This window comes from Acinonyx jubatus, chromosome A1, assembly GCF_027475565.1.
Source record: "Acinonyx jubatus isolate Ajub_Pintada_27869175 chromosome A1, VMU_Ajub_asm_v1.0, whole genome shotgun sequence".
In the NCBI taxonomy this organism is placed as follows: domain Eukaryota; kingdom Metazoa; phylum Chordata; class Mammalia; order Carnivora; family Felidae; genus Acinonyx; species Acinonyx jubatus.
Window position 1 is genome coordinate 176,910,536 of NC_069380.1, and position 17,831 is coordinate 176,928,366.

At 41.4% G+C, this 17,831-nt stretch overlaps 1 protein-coding gene across 1 annotated transcript in view; it reads right to left on the bottom strand.

Moving 5' to 3' along the window:
- The window catches only part of DOCK2 (dedicator of cytokinesis 2), a 413,885-nt gene that overhangs the window by 359,751 nt on the left and 36,303 nt on the right, over positions 1-17,831 (bottom strand). Inside the window, exons 7-8 of the mRNA XM_015065771.3 lie at positions 6,373-6,508; positions 3,941-4,095 (exon numbers count right to left, since the gene is read on the bottom strand). Of these exons, the coding sequence (XP_014921257.3) occupies positions 3,941-4,095; positions 6,373-6,508 (291 nt within the window). The remainder of the gene's footprint in view (positions 1-3,940; positions 4,096-6,372; positions 6,509-17,831) is intronic.

Sequence of the window (17,831 nt, forward strand, 5' to 3'; positions counted from 1 at the left end):
AATGCAGTTGTGACAACTATTTATATGCAATTGTGCTATCAAAACAAAGTTCAGGGTGTTACAAGAATGTATATCAAAAAAGTCTGTCCTAGTCTGGGTACTCAGGGAAGTCTTTGCTGAGGATATGACATGTAAATAAAGTCGGTCAGGAAAAGATAAAGAGAAATGTTTCAGGCAAAGCAAACATGCATTTAAAGGCCCTGAGGCAGAATGGAGCTTGATGCACCTACAAGCCAGATCCAAGGGGTGCCTGGGCTCAGTCAGTTAAGTGTCTGACTTTGGCTCAGGTCATGATCTCACAGTTCATGAGTTCAAGCCCCGCGTTAGGCTCAGCTGTGCTGACAGCTCAGAGCCTGGAGCCTGCTTCGGATTCTGTGTCTTCCTCTCTCTCTGCCTGTTTCCCACTCGCACTCTGCCTCTCTGTCTCTCAAAAATAAATAAACATTACTAAATAAACAAATAAATAAAATAAAATAAAATAAAGTAAAATAAAATAAAATAAGAAAAAAATAAATACAAACCAGATCCAAGGGGAAAGTGGTAAGAGAAAAATTAGAGAGGACAGACCATGTAGGCCTTGTAGGTCACCCAAGGATTTTGACTTGATCCTAAAAGTAATGGATACTCCCTGAAGGGTTTTAGGAGGGGCAGTCACACAATTCTGACATATGATCATTTACCATCTTACATCTTCTAGCAACCATACCCACCCTGTGGGGTACATACTAGTCAGTCCAGCCACACTGGGAAAATTAGGAGAAACTTAGTAGTTTGATGAGTTGAGTCATAAGGTTTGCCATGCCATACAGGAGTATATATAGATAGTGTTAAATAAATGCCCATTATCTTGAATTAGGATAAAAACAAAGCAAAGCTCAAAAACCAAATCATCCTAAAAAAGAATATTAAGAATTTAACAAAGTTAAGGGAAGTCCCTTGTTTTCAGAGATTTGTTCTCTCTGATGTCTTGTTACTCTCTCTCTACTCACCTCTAGAAGACTGATGAGAGTAGTCTAAGCAAGGTCAAGGGGGAAATGGCACTGATAACAAAATGAACACAGCTCTAGATTAACCACTGGTTAAAATTCAATCAAGTTAAATGTAGTTTTTCTTTTTTCTTCCTCCCTTCCTTCCTTCTTTCCTTCCTCCCTCCCTTCCTCTCTTTCTTTCTTTCTTTCCTTAGTAAGTTCTAAATATTTCAGTGGACTTTTCAGCAAACTAACCAAGAAGCCTCCAAGGTTCCATGCAAATAATAATAATAATAATTATAATTGTTATTATTTCCCATTGGTTATCTCCAGAATGTCACAGTGAAATACCTGGGTATTTCCCAGGACCTTTGATCACATGTAGCATGACCTACAGAGAACCAGCCCGTTAGGTCTAAACATCAGGCACTAGCAATTTTCTTCTAGGGGAAATACAATAAATAAGAAAAGCAACTTAGAGGGCTGAGCTGGCCCTATCCATCCATGCCCAGCAAGACCTGGGTGGTAAGACCAAAGGCCTACCTGGCACCGAGCCAGGTAAGATCTATTGCACATGACAGTCTCCTCTAAGGAAGGGGAGGACCATCCCAACTCCTCCTCAAGATTTTTTTTTTTTTTAAATTAGCCTTGCCACTGGCTTGATGTCTAAGATGCTTCTTTTTTTGTCCTATAAAAATTTACCTTAGATTTCCCAAACTTCTCTTTAAGTATCCACTGGAATCAGACCATGACTTATCCCAAAATTGAAAGCTCTGTCTCAGCCAAATTGTTCCCAGTTCACATTTGGGCCACACTGAGAATGCCCTAACTTGTCTTTGGTTCATTTATGTCAACCTGCTTGGTAAGAGGGGAGAAGATTTATTTCTTAGGGAAAAAACAGCTGTCCAGAGTCAGAATGACATAGGGAGTGCTTTCAAGTTCCCCTGCCCCTTTCTTGTATCATGCCTCTTCTCATCTTTCTTTGTTTTCTACTTCTCTCTCTCTCATTTTTTTTCTTTTGGTTTTTGCCCTTTTTGTTCCCTCTCTTCCTCATCTCTCAGTTTCCTGAGGGCTTCCCTGTATATCTGGCACTCTCAGAGACATCACTCAGGCATGCCCCATTGAGCATATCATCCTGTATGGCACATCAGGGAACAGAGCTGCCTTGTCACTGATCCATTGCCTCCTTCTACAGAGCTGGCTCAGGTCATCCATCACTTAGATAGGCCGCAGCCAGGCACCCTTGCCAATTCGAATATAAGGAAACATGTTTTCTGAGAGGCAGGAAGGGTCCTCTGAGTACTTTCAGGATCTTTGTCACAGGCACCTTGGAAAAACCTGACAGGGAATGGCAAGGGGCCTATGACACACAGACCATTTCAAGGTGGGTTCTGAGGGAAAAGGGACACTCACTTCCAGTGTTCACTGAGGCCCACCAGGTGAATTAGGCTGACTCTTTAATGTTAGGGATTTAGATCTGCTATAAAGAGTAGCTTTCTACCATGACAATGCTGACACTCTGATGAGAACCATTCAGGATATTTGATACAACTCTTTCCTTGGTGACATACTAAAGTGGGAACTAGCTTGTCTTTGGAGTTAGATAGATGGACCTGAGTAGAAATCTCAGTTCCACCATTAATACATATGTACGACTTTGGACTAGTCACTTGACCTCCCCAAGCCTCATTTCCTCACCCAAATGACATGGGGTAAAGGGAATTAAATTATATCATGTACAGACCTCAGTTCATTCTCCTTAGATGAACAGTCCCTCCATGTTTCACAAATGTGTCCAGAAAAGCCATTACTTTCTAAAGTACTCCTCTTCACTAGGCATTGTACATGGTCTCATTTAATCAAAACAACCAAGCTAGAGAGGCACCACTTTCTCCATAAAGGCAGACGAATTATGCTCCAGCTTTCTTCCAATATGTTAACTGGGCCTTCAAATATGGGACTATGTATTGGCCCAAAACCCCAATGGAGGAGACCAGCAGGGTCACCACCTGGAAGGATGGTCTAAACCACAAGCAGGGGCCAGGGGCCTAGTAGTGGGGGCTGGAGGTATACCAGAGTCTCCTCCCTGGAGATTCTCAAAGGTGTGTTCACTTCGTCAAGCTGAGGCACCCAAGGGTTCCCTTACTTTCTCTGTTCTCGAGAGCAACCAGTTAAAGTAGTAATAATAATAGCCACAGCCTCTTGGAGCACCACGTGCCAGGCTCTGTGCTTCTCACTGATGTCTGAAAGAAATGACCCTGTGAGGTTGGCGCTCACATTTTGCAAATGGGCAACTCAGGGCTAGGAAAGATGAACAATTTGCCTGAGGTTAAGAAAGAGCAAATGGTGGGGCCAGGATGTGAACTCAGGCAGATCTCAGAGCCCACATTCTTAACCTGGTACCGCCCTCACCACTCATTTCTTAACTCTGGTTGTGTTTTATTTTGTTTTTGTTTGTTTTATTTTGTTCTGTTTTTATTTTTTACTTAAGTTTTTTTTTTTTAATTTTAATTCCAGTTAGTTAGCACACAGTGTTACAATAGTTTCAGGTACACAATCTAGTGGTTCAATGCTTCCATACATCACCCTGTGCTCATCACAAGTGCCCTCCTCAATCCCCATCACCTATTTCACCCATCCCCCTATCCATCTCCTATTTTAAAAGTATGAATTTTAATCTATCCAATGCCACCTCTATGAATCTCATTACCTCTGGTTGTTTTCCAGAATCACAAACCTATTTACAAAACCCTACTGTGTAACCATAACTGCACTATGGGAAAAATTTGGTGGTAATATTTCCACCTGACTGGTACATCCTATAAAAAGTTATTTCCACATTTTCAGGCTCAGTTTCTCTTCCAGGTGGGAATTTCTCCACAAGTGATGGCGGAAATAAAAAGGATGTTCTGTGCTCTGCTAACTCCAACCTCCCATATACACAGAAGTCAGGCAATACTGAACACACCTACCTTATGACAGTTTGCTTGTTGGGGTCATAGAGAGACATGAAAAGCTCAGCATCTTCCCCAATTCTGCACACAAAGTTTCTCACAAAGACATAGAGGCTGTGGGTGGGGGATGAGGAGATCCGGGAATACATTCCATAATCTGGCTGGTCTTTTGACTAAGAGGTGGCAGGAAAAAAGGAGGAAGGTAGAGAAAATTAGCCCAGCACCACTGAGGACGCAAGCCTGAAGATTTCTGCATTATAACCAGGTCTACAACCAAAAGCTTCTGTAATCTGAGCCAAGTCACTTTGACTCTCTTGGCCTTGATTTTCTCATTTTGGGAAATAGTACTATTTGCCCAGCTTTCATCATAAAATTAGTGTCATAAAAATCACAAATTACTTTTTCAAAAAATGCTTAAATGGTATTCATTGAAACTAAAAACTTCTGCTGTTTGAAAGATGCATTTAAGAAAATGAAAAGGGGAGGCACAGACTGGGAAAATATATTTGCAAAAACATATATCTGGTAGAGAATTTGCATTTAGAATATACAAATATACAATCATATTTAGAATACACAAATAATTCTTACAACTCAACGATGAGAAAATCAACCCAATTAAAATGGGCAAAACATCTGAACAGACATTTCACACACACAAAAAAAATTACAAATGGCCATGGCCAGTAGGCACATAAAGAGACGCTCAACTTCACTAGTTATTCAGGAAAATTCAAATTAAAACCATGATGAGATACCATCACACAAGCACTAGAATGGCAGCACCAAGTGTTGAAAGGATGCAGAGCTACTGGAACTCTCTCATATACTACTGATGGGGATGCAAAATTGTACGCCCCTTCTGGAAACAAGTATGGCAGAATCTTTATAAGTGGAACATACACGTATCATAGGATCCAGCAATCCTACTGTCAGGTATTACTAGAAAAGAATGAAAATGTATGTTCAAACATGTGTTTGCAAATGTTCATAGCAGTACTAGTTAAAATAACCCCCAAGTGGAAACAACCCACCTGTCCAAAATGGACAACTGGTCAAAGGTATGGCAACTCAGCAATAAAAAGGGAAAAATAATATATACCACAACACAAACCTCAAAATCACCATTCAGAGTAAAGCAAGTCAAACACAAAAACCAAGGGGCACCTGGGTGGCTCAGTCGGTTAAGCATCCGACTTCGGCTCAGGTCATGATCTCACAGTGTGTGAGTTTGAGACCCGCGTCGGGCTCTATGCTGACAGCTCAGAGCCTGGAGCCTGTTTCGGATTCTGTGTCTCCCTCTCTCTCTGCCCCTCCCCTGCTCATGCTCTGTCTCTCTCTGTCTCAAAAATAAATAGATGTTAAAAAAAATTTTTTTTTAATTCAAACACAAAAACCATACGATTTCATTTATATGAAACTACAGAAAAGGCAAAAGTGTAGTCACAAAAAAACAAATTAGGGACTGCCTGCAGCTGGAGACTGGGGAAAGGAGTCAACTGTAAGGGGACTCAAAGAAACTTTCAATGTGATGCAACTGTTGAGATCTTGATCATGGTGGAGTTCACCCAGCACTGTATTTTAGCCAGATTCAGTAGACTATAGTTTATAATGAATTGATTTCATTCTGTGAAAATTATCTCAATAGAGCTAAAAATAAACCTTCTTTCAAATAATACACAGTGGATAAAATGATTTTTTAATCATAAATCAGAGTATGTTAACCTTGAAAAATAAAATTACGTTTCCTTGAAATCTTTTGTCAGTTTTCTACCACACTTGGCAACAAATCTTAACTCTTCTCCATGATGCCTTGGGCCTTGTGAGATCTGGCTACTGCTCCTTATGTCTCCAAATCATTGCCTACCCTCTCCCATGGCTCAGCATGCACCATCAACACTGGCCTTTCTACTCCTTGAAACTTCAGAACACAGTCCTACCTCAGGACCTTTTCACTTACTGTTCCCTATACATAGAACACTTTGTCCCTAGATCTTCCCAGGCCTGGTGACTTCACATCATTCAAGTGTCAACTCAGATGTCTTCTCTGAGAGATGCCTTTCTTGATGGTACATTTTTAAAATAGCTCTTGATGCACTATGATTCACAGAACCCTAGCTTGTTGTCTTTTAGAGACTTATCACCATCTGGAATTAATTTGTTTGTTTGTTTACTTTGTATTGCCTTTTTTCTTTTCTCCTCTCTGGAATATAAAAGCTCCATGAGAACAGGAAACTTGCCTGGCATTAAACTACCTGTGGGATGGATGCAGAATGAATTACAGTCCCAAGTACCAAAACAATAAAATGCAGATGGCTATTGATCATCTCAGGTCATAGGACAGATGCCTCCTTGAATAATATACACTCTAGTTAATTAGCTTATTATTTTAAGTTTATGATATGCTAAATAATGCCTCACTTGGCTAAAGGCTATTTTACAAAGCTCACCAATTCTTCCTTGATGCGCTCTGTGATTTTATCAGTCGCCTCCTCATGTGCATGGAACAAGCTGATGACGCTGGTATTATCAGGGTCCAAGATATTTCCATCATCATCTCTGACAATCAGATCAAGCTCAAGAATTCTGCAAAGCAAAATCCATAAGTGAGGATAAATCCGTAAGACTTTACGATGTTGTTGGGAGGTTTATACCAGAAAATTTGCCTGGTCTCTGAAGATTACAGACTTTCACAGAACAGCTCTACACCAACAACCTTGCACACGGCTTGTGAGCCATACTGGGACAGTTCATCCTCTTTGGGTAGTACTGTGGCAGTGTGTATTAAATTTTCCTAAAGTGTATCTTTCCTGCGATATTAAATCTAGAGAAACATCCACATTTGAACAAGAATGTGTGTTACAGCATTGCTTACATCAGCAAAGTGATGAACAAACTAAAAGGTCTGTCAAAGGGAGAATGGCGAGGGAGGAGGGGCCAACATGGCGAAGAAGTAGGGGGATCCGAAATTCCCTCGTCTCAAACAAAGCAGGGTTGAAACCAAAGGACTTTGGGTTCGGGAGGCAAAGGGCTTGGGAGGCAAAAAGCCAATTGCTTCCAGGGACCCACTGGCACAATCCGATGGGCCATAGGTGCGTGATTGAGAACCCGAGAGAAAACGAATGGAGGGGAAGGATCCCCTTCTGCGGAGAGACAGAGAGAAGAAAGAGGCTGGGGAAGCATAGGACTGTATCTGGACAAGAGAAAAACCAGACAGGGATGGAGAAAGATCCAATCTCTAACTGAGGGGCTTTCTCTGGTCTGGGGCTGGCTGCCCAGATCACGCACCTTGGGGGGAGGGGAGCCAGCCCCAGGCTCCGTGGCTAGGTCAGGGGCGCAATCTGCAGTGGAAGACAGCGATCCCCTCCCCGGAGTGCTGTGGGACAGGACAAAACCTGCCTGCGCCCACCAGCCAGGGACCACTTATCGGGTGGTGCAGAGGTGCTTCCCCAGTACCAGGGCGCGTGGAGCGAGAGTTTGAATCCCAGACAAGCGCCAGGCACAGGAGTCAGCGAAGCAACACAAACCACCTCATTTGCGCCTGCGGCACAGTGAGGACAGGTCGAACAGAGTGGTTTGGGACACCCGGTCTGTGGTGGAGAGACTGGGGTGTCGCCATTTTTCTCCCCATCACCAACAAGGAGGGCTTCAGGGAAAGGACAGCAGGCCCACAGTGGAGGCGGGACCCGCCTACACCTAGCCACGCCCCTCTGGCCGAACCTACGCGAGAGGTTGACGCTGAGGAACCAGACGGCCCCGCCTCCAGACCAGCACTGTTGGATTGCCTGGCTTGATTCTTGGACAGTTCTTATTATACAGATATATTCTTCCTTTTCTCCTTCTTATTTCTTCCCTCTAGTCTGGTTACTCTGGTTGTTGGTTTGTTTAAGCAGACATATTTAATCCATTATCTTGATACATGTTCTATACCTCCTTCTTTATTTTCCTTACTCTCTCCCTGGATTAAGCTGTATAGTTTCTCTGTCTGGTCAATTTTCTTTTCTTTTTCCCCTGGCTCCTTAACTTATTTTCCTTTCTCTCTCTCTGGATTAAGCCAGTAGGTTCTCTGGTCAATTTTCTTTTCTTTTTCCCCCGCCTCCTTCTTTATTTTACTTTCTCTCTCTCTGGATTAAACCATATAGTTTCTCTGTCTCGACAACTTTCTTTTCTTTTCTTTTTCCCTGCCTCCTTCTTTATTTTCCTTTCTCTTTCTCAGGATTAAGCTGTATAGTTTCTTTTTCTGGTCAATGTTTATTTTTTTCTTTTTCCCTGCCCCTGTCATTTCTCTCTTTGTATGGGATAAGGTCTCTTCCATCAGCACTGCCTCCACCTTGTTATTTACTTGTAGCTGGTGCTTCTGGTTTTGTTTGTTTGTTTGTGTGTTTGCATGTTTGTTTTCTGTTTGTTTTTCTTCATTTTCCTTTCCAGGGCTACTTCAACAAACAAATCAAAACACACCTGGTGGAGGGTCTAAAACATCACTACTAGTAGGGACATAAAGTACAAAAGTCACAACAACAGAGAGCAAGTAACACTTTCCAAAAAACACCTCCTGAAGGGCCAGGCCCTGGACGGTATATGACCCCTCTTTTATATAGCAGTGCTGGCAGGTACAGGGCAGATAACAAGTTTTTCAAACACATAATGGACAGAAAACTAGCCACAATGACAAAAGGGAAGAATTCTCCTTAAAAAAAAAAAAATCCATGAAGAAATGACAGCTAAAGAATTGCTCAAAACAGATATAAACAATTTAACTGAACAAGAATTTAGAATAATAGTCATAAGATTAATTGCTGGACTTAAAAAAAGCATAGAAGACATCAGAGAATATATTGCTGCAGAGATCAAGGAACTAAAAAATAGTCATGATGACTTTAAAAATGCTGTAAATGTCGGGGCGCCTGGGTGGCTCAGTTGGTTGAGTGTCCAACTTCAGCTGAGGTCATGATCTCATGGTTCGTGAGTTTGAGCCCCACGTCGGGCTGTGCTGACAGCTCAGAGCCTGGAGCCTGCTTCAGATATTGTGTCTCCTTCTCTCTCTGCCTCATCCCTGCTTGCACTCTGTCTCTCTCTATCTCTCAAAAGTAAATAAATGTTTTAAAAAATAAAATAAAAATGTTGTAATGAGGTGCAAAATAAACTAGAGGCAGTGACAGGGAGGATTGAGAGGCGGAGGGGAGAATGGGTGAAATAGAAGATAAAATTATGGAAAAAGATAAAGCTGATAAAAAGAGATAAAAAAACATTCTGGATTAAGAGGGGAGAATTAGAGAACTAAGTGATCAATGAAATGGAACAATATCCATATCATAGCAGTTCCAAAAGAAGAAAATAGAGAGAAAGGGGCTGAAGGTGTACTTGAACAAAGCTTAGCTGAGAAACTCCCCAATTTGGGGAAGGAAACAGACATTGAAATCCAGGAGGCATAGAGAAGTCCCTTAAACACAACTTCAATCAATCTTCTGCATGACATGTCATAGTGAAACAAAATACAAATATAGAGAATTCTGAAAGTAGCTAGAGATAAATGGGCCTTAACCTACAAGGGTAGACACATAAGGGTAGTAGCAGACCTATCTGCTGAAACTTGGCAGGCCAGAAAGGAGTGGCAGGAAATTTTCAATGTGCTGAATAGGAAAAATATGCAGCCAAGAATCCTTTATCCAGCAAGTCTGTCATTCAGAATACAAGGAAAGATAAAGGTTTCCCCAAACAAAAACTGAAGGATTTAATCACCACTAAACTAGTCCTACAAGAGATCCTCAGAGGGGGGGCTCTGTAAGTGTAATGTTGCAAAGACCACAAAGGACCAGAGACAACACTATAAGCAGGAAACCTACAGATAACACAATGACTCTAAACCCATATCTTTCAAAAATAATATTGAATGTAAATGGCTAAATGCTTCAATCAAAAGACATAGGGTATCAGAATGGATAAAACAAAACAAAACAAAACAGGACCCATCTATTTGCTGTCTACAAGAGATGTATTTTAGACCTGAGGATAGGTCTTTAGATTGAAAGTGAGGGGATGGAGAACCATCTCTGCTACTGGAAGTCAAAAGAAGGCTGAAATAGCCATACTTATATTAGACAAACTAGGTTTTAAACTAAAGGCTGTAACAAGAGATTAAGAAGGGCATTATATAATAATTATGGGGTCTACCCATCCAGAAGAGCTAACAATTATGCAGCAAATTCAGGAGCACCCAAATATATAAAACAATTAATTACAAACATAAGCAATCTTATTGGTAATAATGTGATAATTGCAGGGGATCTTAATACTCCATTTACAACAATGGACAGATCATCTAGACAGAAAATCAATACAGAAACAATGGCCCTGAATGATACATTGGACCAGATGGACTTGACAGATATAATCAGAACGTTTCATCTTAAAGAAGCAGAATACACATTCTTCTCAAGTGCACATGGAACATTCTTCAAGATAGATCACATACTGGATCACAAAACAGTCCTTAATAAATATAAAAGAATTGAGATCATACCATGCACACTTTCAGATCACAATGCTATGAAACTTGAAATCAACCACAGGAAAAAGTTTGGAAAACCTCCAAATGCATGGAGGTTAAAGAATATCCTACTAAAGAACGAATGGGTCAACCAGGCAATGAAAGAAGAAATTAAAATATATATATGGAAACAAATGAAAATGAAAACTTGGCAATCCAAATGCTTTAGGATGTAGCAAAGGCAGTCCTAAGAAGAAAATACATTGCAATCCAGGCCTATCTCAAGAAACAAGAAAAATCCCAAATACAAAATCTAACAGCACACCTAAAGGAAATAGAAACAGAACAACAAAGAAACCCCAAACCCAACAGAAGAAGACAAACAATAAAGATTGGAACATAAATAAACAATATAGGATCCAAACAACAACAACAAAAACAGTAGAACAATCAATGAAACAAAGAGTTGGTTTTTTGAGGGGCACCTGGGTGGCTCAGTCGGTTAAGTGTCCGACTTCGGCTCAGGTCATGATCTCGAGGTCCGTGGGTTCGAGCTCCGCATCGGGCTCTGTGCTGACGGCTCAGAGCCTGGAGCCTGTTTCAGATTCTGTGTCTCCCTCTTTCTCTGACCCTCCCCTGTTCATGCTCTGTCTCTCTCTGTCTCAAAAATAAAAAAATAAAAAAATTAAAAAAATTTTTAAAAAAGAGTTGGTTTTTTGAGAAAATAAACAAAATTGATAAACTAGCCAGACTTTTCAAAAAGAAAAGAGAGAGGACCCAAACAGATAAAATCATGAATGCAAATGGATTTATCACAACCAATCCCTCAGAAATACAAGCAATTATCAGAGAATACTATGAAAAATTATATGCCAACAAACTGGACAACCTGGGAGAAATGGACAAATTCCTAGACACCCACACACCAAAAAAACTCAAACAGGAAGAAACTGAAAATTTGAACAGACCCATTACTCGTGAAGAAATTGAATCAGTTATCAAAAATCTCCCAACAAATAAGAGTCCTGGACCAGATGGCTTCCCTGGGGAATTCTACCAATATGTAAAGCTGTTCCAAAAAATAGTACTGGAAGGGAAACATCTGGACTCATTCTATGAAGCCAGCATTACCTTAATTCCCAAACCAGACAGAGACTCCACAAAAAAAGGAGAACTACAGGCCAATATCCTTGATGAACATGGACGCAAAATTTCTCAAGAATATACTAGCAAATCAAATTCAATAGCATATAAAAATAATTATTCACCATGATCAAGTGGGATTCATTCCTGGGCTGCAGGACTGGTTCAATATTCACAAATCAATCAGTGTGATACATCACATTAATAAAAGAAAGGGTAAGAACCATATGATCCCGTCATATGCAGGATGCAGATGCAGAAAAAGCATTTGACAAAATACAGCATCCTTTCTTTATAAAAACCCTCAAGAAAGTTGGGATAGAAGGAATAAACTTAAGCATCATAAAAGCCATGTATGAAAAGCCCACAGCTAATATCATCCTCAATGGAGAAAACTGAGAGCTTTCCCCCTGAGATCAAGAACACGACAGGGATGTGTACTCTCACCACTGTTGTTCAACATTCTGTTAGAAAGTCCTAGCATCAGCAATCAGACAACAAACTGAAATAAAAGTCATCAAAAGATGAATTCACTTTCACTTTTCGCAGACGACATGATACTCTACATGGAAAACCCGAAAGAATCCACCAAAAGACTCCTAGAGCTGACACATGAATTCAGTAAAGTCACAGGGTACAAAAATCTATGTACAGAAATTGGTTGTGTTTTTATACACCAATAATGAAGCAACAGAAAGAGAAATAAAGAAACTGATCCCATTCACGATTGCACCAAGAATCATAAGATACCTAGGAATAAACCAAACCAAAGATGTAAAAGATCTGTGTGATGAAAACTATAGACACCTTATGAAGGAAATTGAAGAAGACACAAAGAAATGAAAAAAAAACATTCCATTCTCATGGATTGGAAGAATAAATATTGTTAAAATGTCAATACTACCCAAAGTAATCTACATATTCAATGCAATCCCAATCAAAATTGTACTGGCATTCTTCTTGAAGCTAGAAGAAACAATTCTACAATTTGTATGGAACCACAAAAGACCCCAAATAGCCAAAGTAATATTGAAAAAGAAAACCAAAGCAGGAGGCATCACAATCCCAGACTTTAGCCTCTACTACAAAGCTGTAATCATCAAGACAGTATGGTATTTGCACAAAAACAGACACATAGACCAATGGAATAGAATAGAGAACCCATAATTGGACCCACAAATGTATGGCCAACTAATCTTTGACAAAGCAGGAATGAGCACCCAATGGAAAGAAAAGACAGTCTCTTTAGCAAATGGTGCTGGGAGAACTAGACAGCAACATGCAGAAGAATGAAACTGGACCACTTTCTTACAGCATACACATAAATTAAACTCAAAATGGATGAAAGACCTAAATGTGGCACAGGAAACTATCAAAACCCTAGAGGATAGAGCAGGAAAAAACCTCTTTGACTTCAGACAGAAATTTCTTGCTCAACACATCTTCAAAGGCAAGGGAATTAGAAGCAAAAAGAACTATTGGGACCTCATCAAGATAAAAAGCATCTGCACCACAAAGGAAACAATCAATAAAACTAAAAGGCAACCCACAGAATGGGAAAAGATATTTGCAAATGACATATCGGATAAAGAGCTAGTATCCAAAATCTATAAAGAACTTATTAAACTCCACACCCGAAAAACAAATAATCCAGTGAAGAAATGGGCAAAAGACAAGAATAGACGTTTTTCCAAAGAAGACATCCACATGGCCAACAGGCACATGAAAAGATGCTCAATGTCACTTATCATCAGGGAAATACAAATCAAAGCCACACTGAGATACCACCTCACACCAGTCAGAGTGGCTAAAATGAACAAATCAGGAAACCACAGATGCTGGCGAGGATGTGGAGAAACGGGAACCCTCTTGCACTGTTGGTGGGAATGCAAACTGGTGCAGTCACTCTGGAAAACGTGTGAAGGTTCCTCAAAAAATTAAAAATAGATCTATCTATGAACCAGCAATAGCACTACTAGGAATTTACCCAAGGGATACAGTTGTGCTGATGCATAGGGGCATCTATACCCCAATGTTTATATCAGCACTTTCAACAACAGCCAAATAATGGAAAGAGCCTAAATGTCCACCAACTGATGAATGGATAAAGAAGATGTGGTTTATATATTCAATGGAATACTACTTGGCAATGAGAATGAGTGAAATCATGCCATTTGTAGCAATATGGATAGAACTGGAAGGTACTATGCTGAGTGAAATAAGTCAGTCAGAGAAGGACAGATACCATATGTTTTCACTCATATGTGGAACTTGAGAAACATCACAGAAGACCATGGGGGTGGAGGGGTGGGAGGGAAGAAAACGTTACAAACAGAGAGGGAGGGAGGCAAACCACAAAAGACTCCTGAATACTGAGAACAAACTGAGTGGATGGGGGTGGGGGAGAGGGGAAAATGGGTGGTGAGCACTGAGGAGGGCACTTGTTGGGATGAGCACTGGGTGTTGTATGTAAGCCAATTTGACAATAAATTATATTTTTTAAAAAATAGGGAAAATGGCTAAATAAACTGTGACCTATAATGCAATTCCATGTGCATGGCTTAAAAAATAGGGTATAGTTTTAATATGTTTAATGATACAGCTCAGTGAGAAAAAATAAAGTATGGGGGCACCTGGGTGTCTCAGTTGGTTAAGTACCCAAGTCTTGATTTCATCTCAGGTCACGATCTCATGGTCGTGGGTTCAAACTGACAGCATGGAGCCTGCGTCGGATTCTGTCTCCCACTCTCTCTATCCCTCCTCCGCGCCCTCTCTCTCTGTCCCCTGATCATGCTCTTTCTTGCTCTTTCTCAAAATAAATAAACATTAAAAAGCTAAAGTATGGAAAAATGCATATGATATGTTTACATAAACAAGTAAGTCAAGCCAGATATATTACCTGGATACATGCACATGAGTAAAAAGCAAAGAGAGAAAGGACTGGACAAAAAGCAGCAAACTACCAATACTACTAACAAGGACACCTGTGAGAAGTAGGACCTTGGGTGGAGGGGTCTAAGGAAACATGTGCCTTATCTTTGTTTTATAATATAATATATTATAATGTAATGTAATGTAACATAATGCAAACATAGCAGAAAAGGTATTTCTATGTTATCTATTCAACAACATTTTGAACATAGCTTTTGGGGGGGGAATCTCAGATATACTGCTCATTACCCAGAGCTTGCTCATTAACTCTTTGACTTCCAGGCCACAAGGTTTCCCCTGCTTGGTATTGATTTGTTGCAACAGCATCTGCCATTCTGATTGGCATCAGTGATACTAGTAACAGCAAATGCACAGCACTTGCGGTAAGCTCACGTATGTTGAATATTTTACGTATGCTAATGCACTTAACGCTTACAAAAACCTTATGAGGCATATATACTGTTAACATACCCATTTTACAGATGAAGAAAAGACCAAAGAAATAGGGGCTAATTAATTTGCCCAAAGTCACATAGCTAGTTAAAAAGTAATATGGCATCCTGGTCTGACTCTTAACCTCTATGGTATACTCTCTAAATAGGAGGTGCTTAGGCGTGGTACTGGATTAGGGGACAAGGGTAGGTTTGCAGAGGCCTTGATGTGAGGCTGCTTTTGCACTTGATGTTGAGATGGAGGGCCTCAGCTGTCTATACAAAGAGAGCTGGTGGAGACTCTGAGAAGGCCAACAGGAGTCCTGCTTAGGCACCACTACTGAGTTCCATATTCTGCAAGGGCAGCAAAGACAAGTGAAGGAGACGATGTTTTCATCTCTTATTTGAGAACTGGACTGAGAAGCACATCTCTCATCTCATCCAAATGCAAACAGAAGGGAGCCAAGGTTCACCCATTTGTCCACATTCATTAGGAGATTAACTTCCAACTAGATATGACTCATAACGTTGCACAGCCATGCTGCCGAACAGGCGATGCTACGGGGGTATAAATGCTTTCAACTAATGCTGAGCAGAGACTCGCGTGACCTCAGAAAAGATGGAGCATAGCCAATACATAATTTAATGCCAAGATCTCTCTAGTTCTTTCTCTTCAAAATTTATCAAAGTGGATTCGGTTCTAAAATGTATGAATAAAACATTCTCTGGGTCCAGCTATCTTGGGATTTGGAGGAGTCATTTGAGGATTCCTCACTTCTTGGAGACCAGGAAGCTTGCCCATTACCAGTCTCGTGTGGAATTTTAGCAGCTTTAGTAGTCACAGGCCAGGCTGTCAGGATTCCCACAACCCAGGGTCAGAAGAGGCTGTCTCCCAAATGAACAGCAGACCATTTGCTTTGGAGAAATGAGCATTTTAGCAGTTTCTTCTCAGAGGTAGCCCCACACTGCTCTCTTCTGTTCGAGAAAGTGATAAAATGAACTGAAAACAAAGGCAGGGGAAGAAGCTCCCACTGCATGCATTTTCCAAAAACAAAAAAATTTTAATGGTAATGAAAACAGAAGTGGCTCCTTATGTGGCTCCAGATCGTCTGGACAAATCCAAACTTCTTTACTTGGCACTTAGGCCCTCAAGTTTCCAGCCCCTGTCTGCCTTCCCCTCCATGCTCTCGTTCTCTGAGCTCCTCCCATTCTCTCTCTCTCTCTTTCTCCTTCTCAATTTTTGTCCTAATCATCCCCACTAGTTTTGTTACATTAGGGCAGATGCTAGCCACCTGCCTGTCTCCTCCCCGCCCCCAACCCCCACCTTCTGGTCCATGCTTCCTGCTCTCATGAAATGCATGAATTCCTACTCAAGAGTCTGTTCACTTCTCTCTCTCCCATATTAATCCACAGTCCTTGGAGGCAACAGAATGCAGTAGTCAAGCACTTGAATTCTAAAGCCAACCTACTTGGTTCAAATTTCAGTCATCTGGCGAAAAATGACCTAATCACTCTTTGAGCCTAAGTTTCCTCATCTGAGAAACAGAGATGATAATAGCACCTACCTACCTCATAGAGTTGTCATGGAACCTAACCGAGTTAATGCATGAAAAGTGCTTAAAACAGCGCCTGGCAGGCTCTTAGCAAGTTATTGTTGGTTCTCACTGCTTGCTTTTTGTTGTCCATATAGTGGCTGTTTTTTGTAAATGTTTTTTGTAAATGCTAGGCCTCGAGGCCTAGCATGTGCTCAAAAAGTTTGATGTCTGAATGAAGGAACAAAGAAGAGAAACAGGCTGATTCTGGTCAGTCCTCCATCACTTAATTCCTGGCTCAACAGCCTGAGGATGATGTACCTCACCACAGCTCCTGACACTCTGCCCAGAGGTCTGCCCTTTTGGCTTTCAGGAAGCCACCCACCCCATGTCAGAGCTCTGACCTCCCAAGACACCAGGCCAGTGTTAATTGAAGGTGTCCAAATCTCCCTCCCTGCCAGCTGAAGACATCAAGAAAGGGAAGCAAGAATCATGGGCCACCCCCCAGCTCAGGGCCTCAGTCTCCAAGGATGCCTCTCACTTCCCCAAAGGGAACTGAAACTGAAAGCTCAGGGTTGGTTGAGGCAATGCTGCAGAGACACAACTGAAGGGGGCAGGCGCCCTCCTCCTCTTTCTCCTCTCACCAACATTCATGTATTCATCCAGCCATCATTCACTGAGTGCCTCCTGTGTGCAGACCCTGTTCCCACCACAAGAGATGAATTAAATGGTCACTGTATTAGAGAGTGCCCATCACAGCAGGGGAGACAAGCCAGTAAAGAGGTGATTACTCTTGGGGTGCTAAGGGCCTACAAGAGCACCTAACCCAGCCAGGGGTAGGTAGGGGACAATCAGAGAAGGCTTCCTATGGGTGGTGACCATTTCTTCCATCCTTGGCCCCTTTTCTTAGGAACCCTGTGAAGAAACATCTGAAGGTCACAGATGCCATTATTGCAAAGCAGCAAAACTCCCTCACTTCTCACACTCTCAGCTGCGACTGTACTCAGCTAAAGATGTCACCGCACCAACAGTGGCAGCAGCTGTGTGGCAAACTCTTCCTGTCGCTCTGGGATGATGTGCATTATAAGCAGATTTGGACACGCTTGCCAGCTGCCAGCAGGGGAACCGGCAGAGGGACCATGCTTCTGGGATGGGAAGCAGGTGTAAGCTGGACCCACTGACTTTCCTAGTGCATATGGATCTTCTTCCTCAGTGCATATGACAAAAGCAAGAAAGACTGGCTGCTAAGAAATTTTCTTCTTACTCCCATTGAATAGACTCTTTCTACTTCCCCCTCGGATGTAAGTCCCAGCCTTCTGACCCATTTCACAATCCTCTAAACATGCCATGCTCTCTCACACACTACTGCCTTCCTTTTTTTTAGC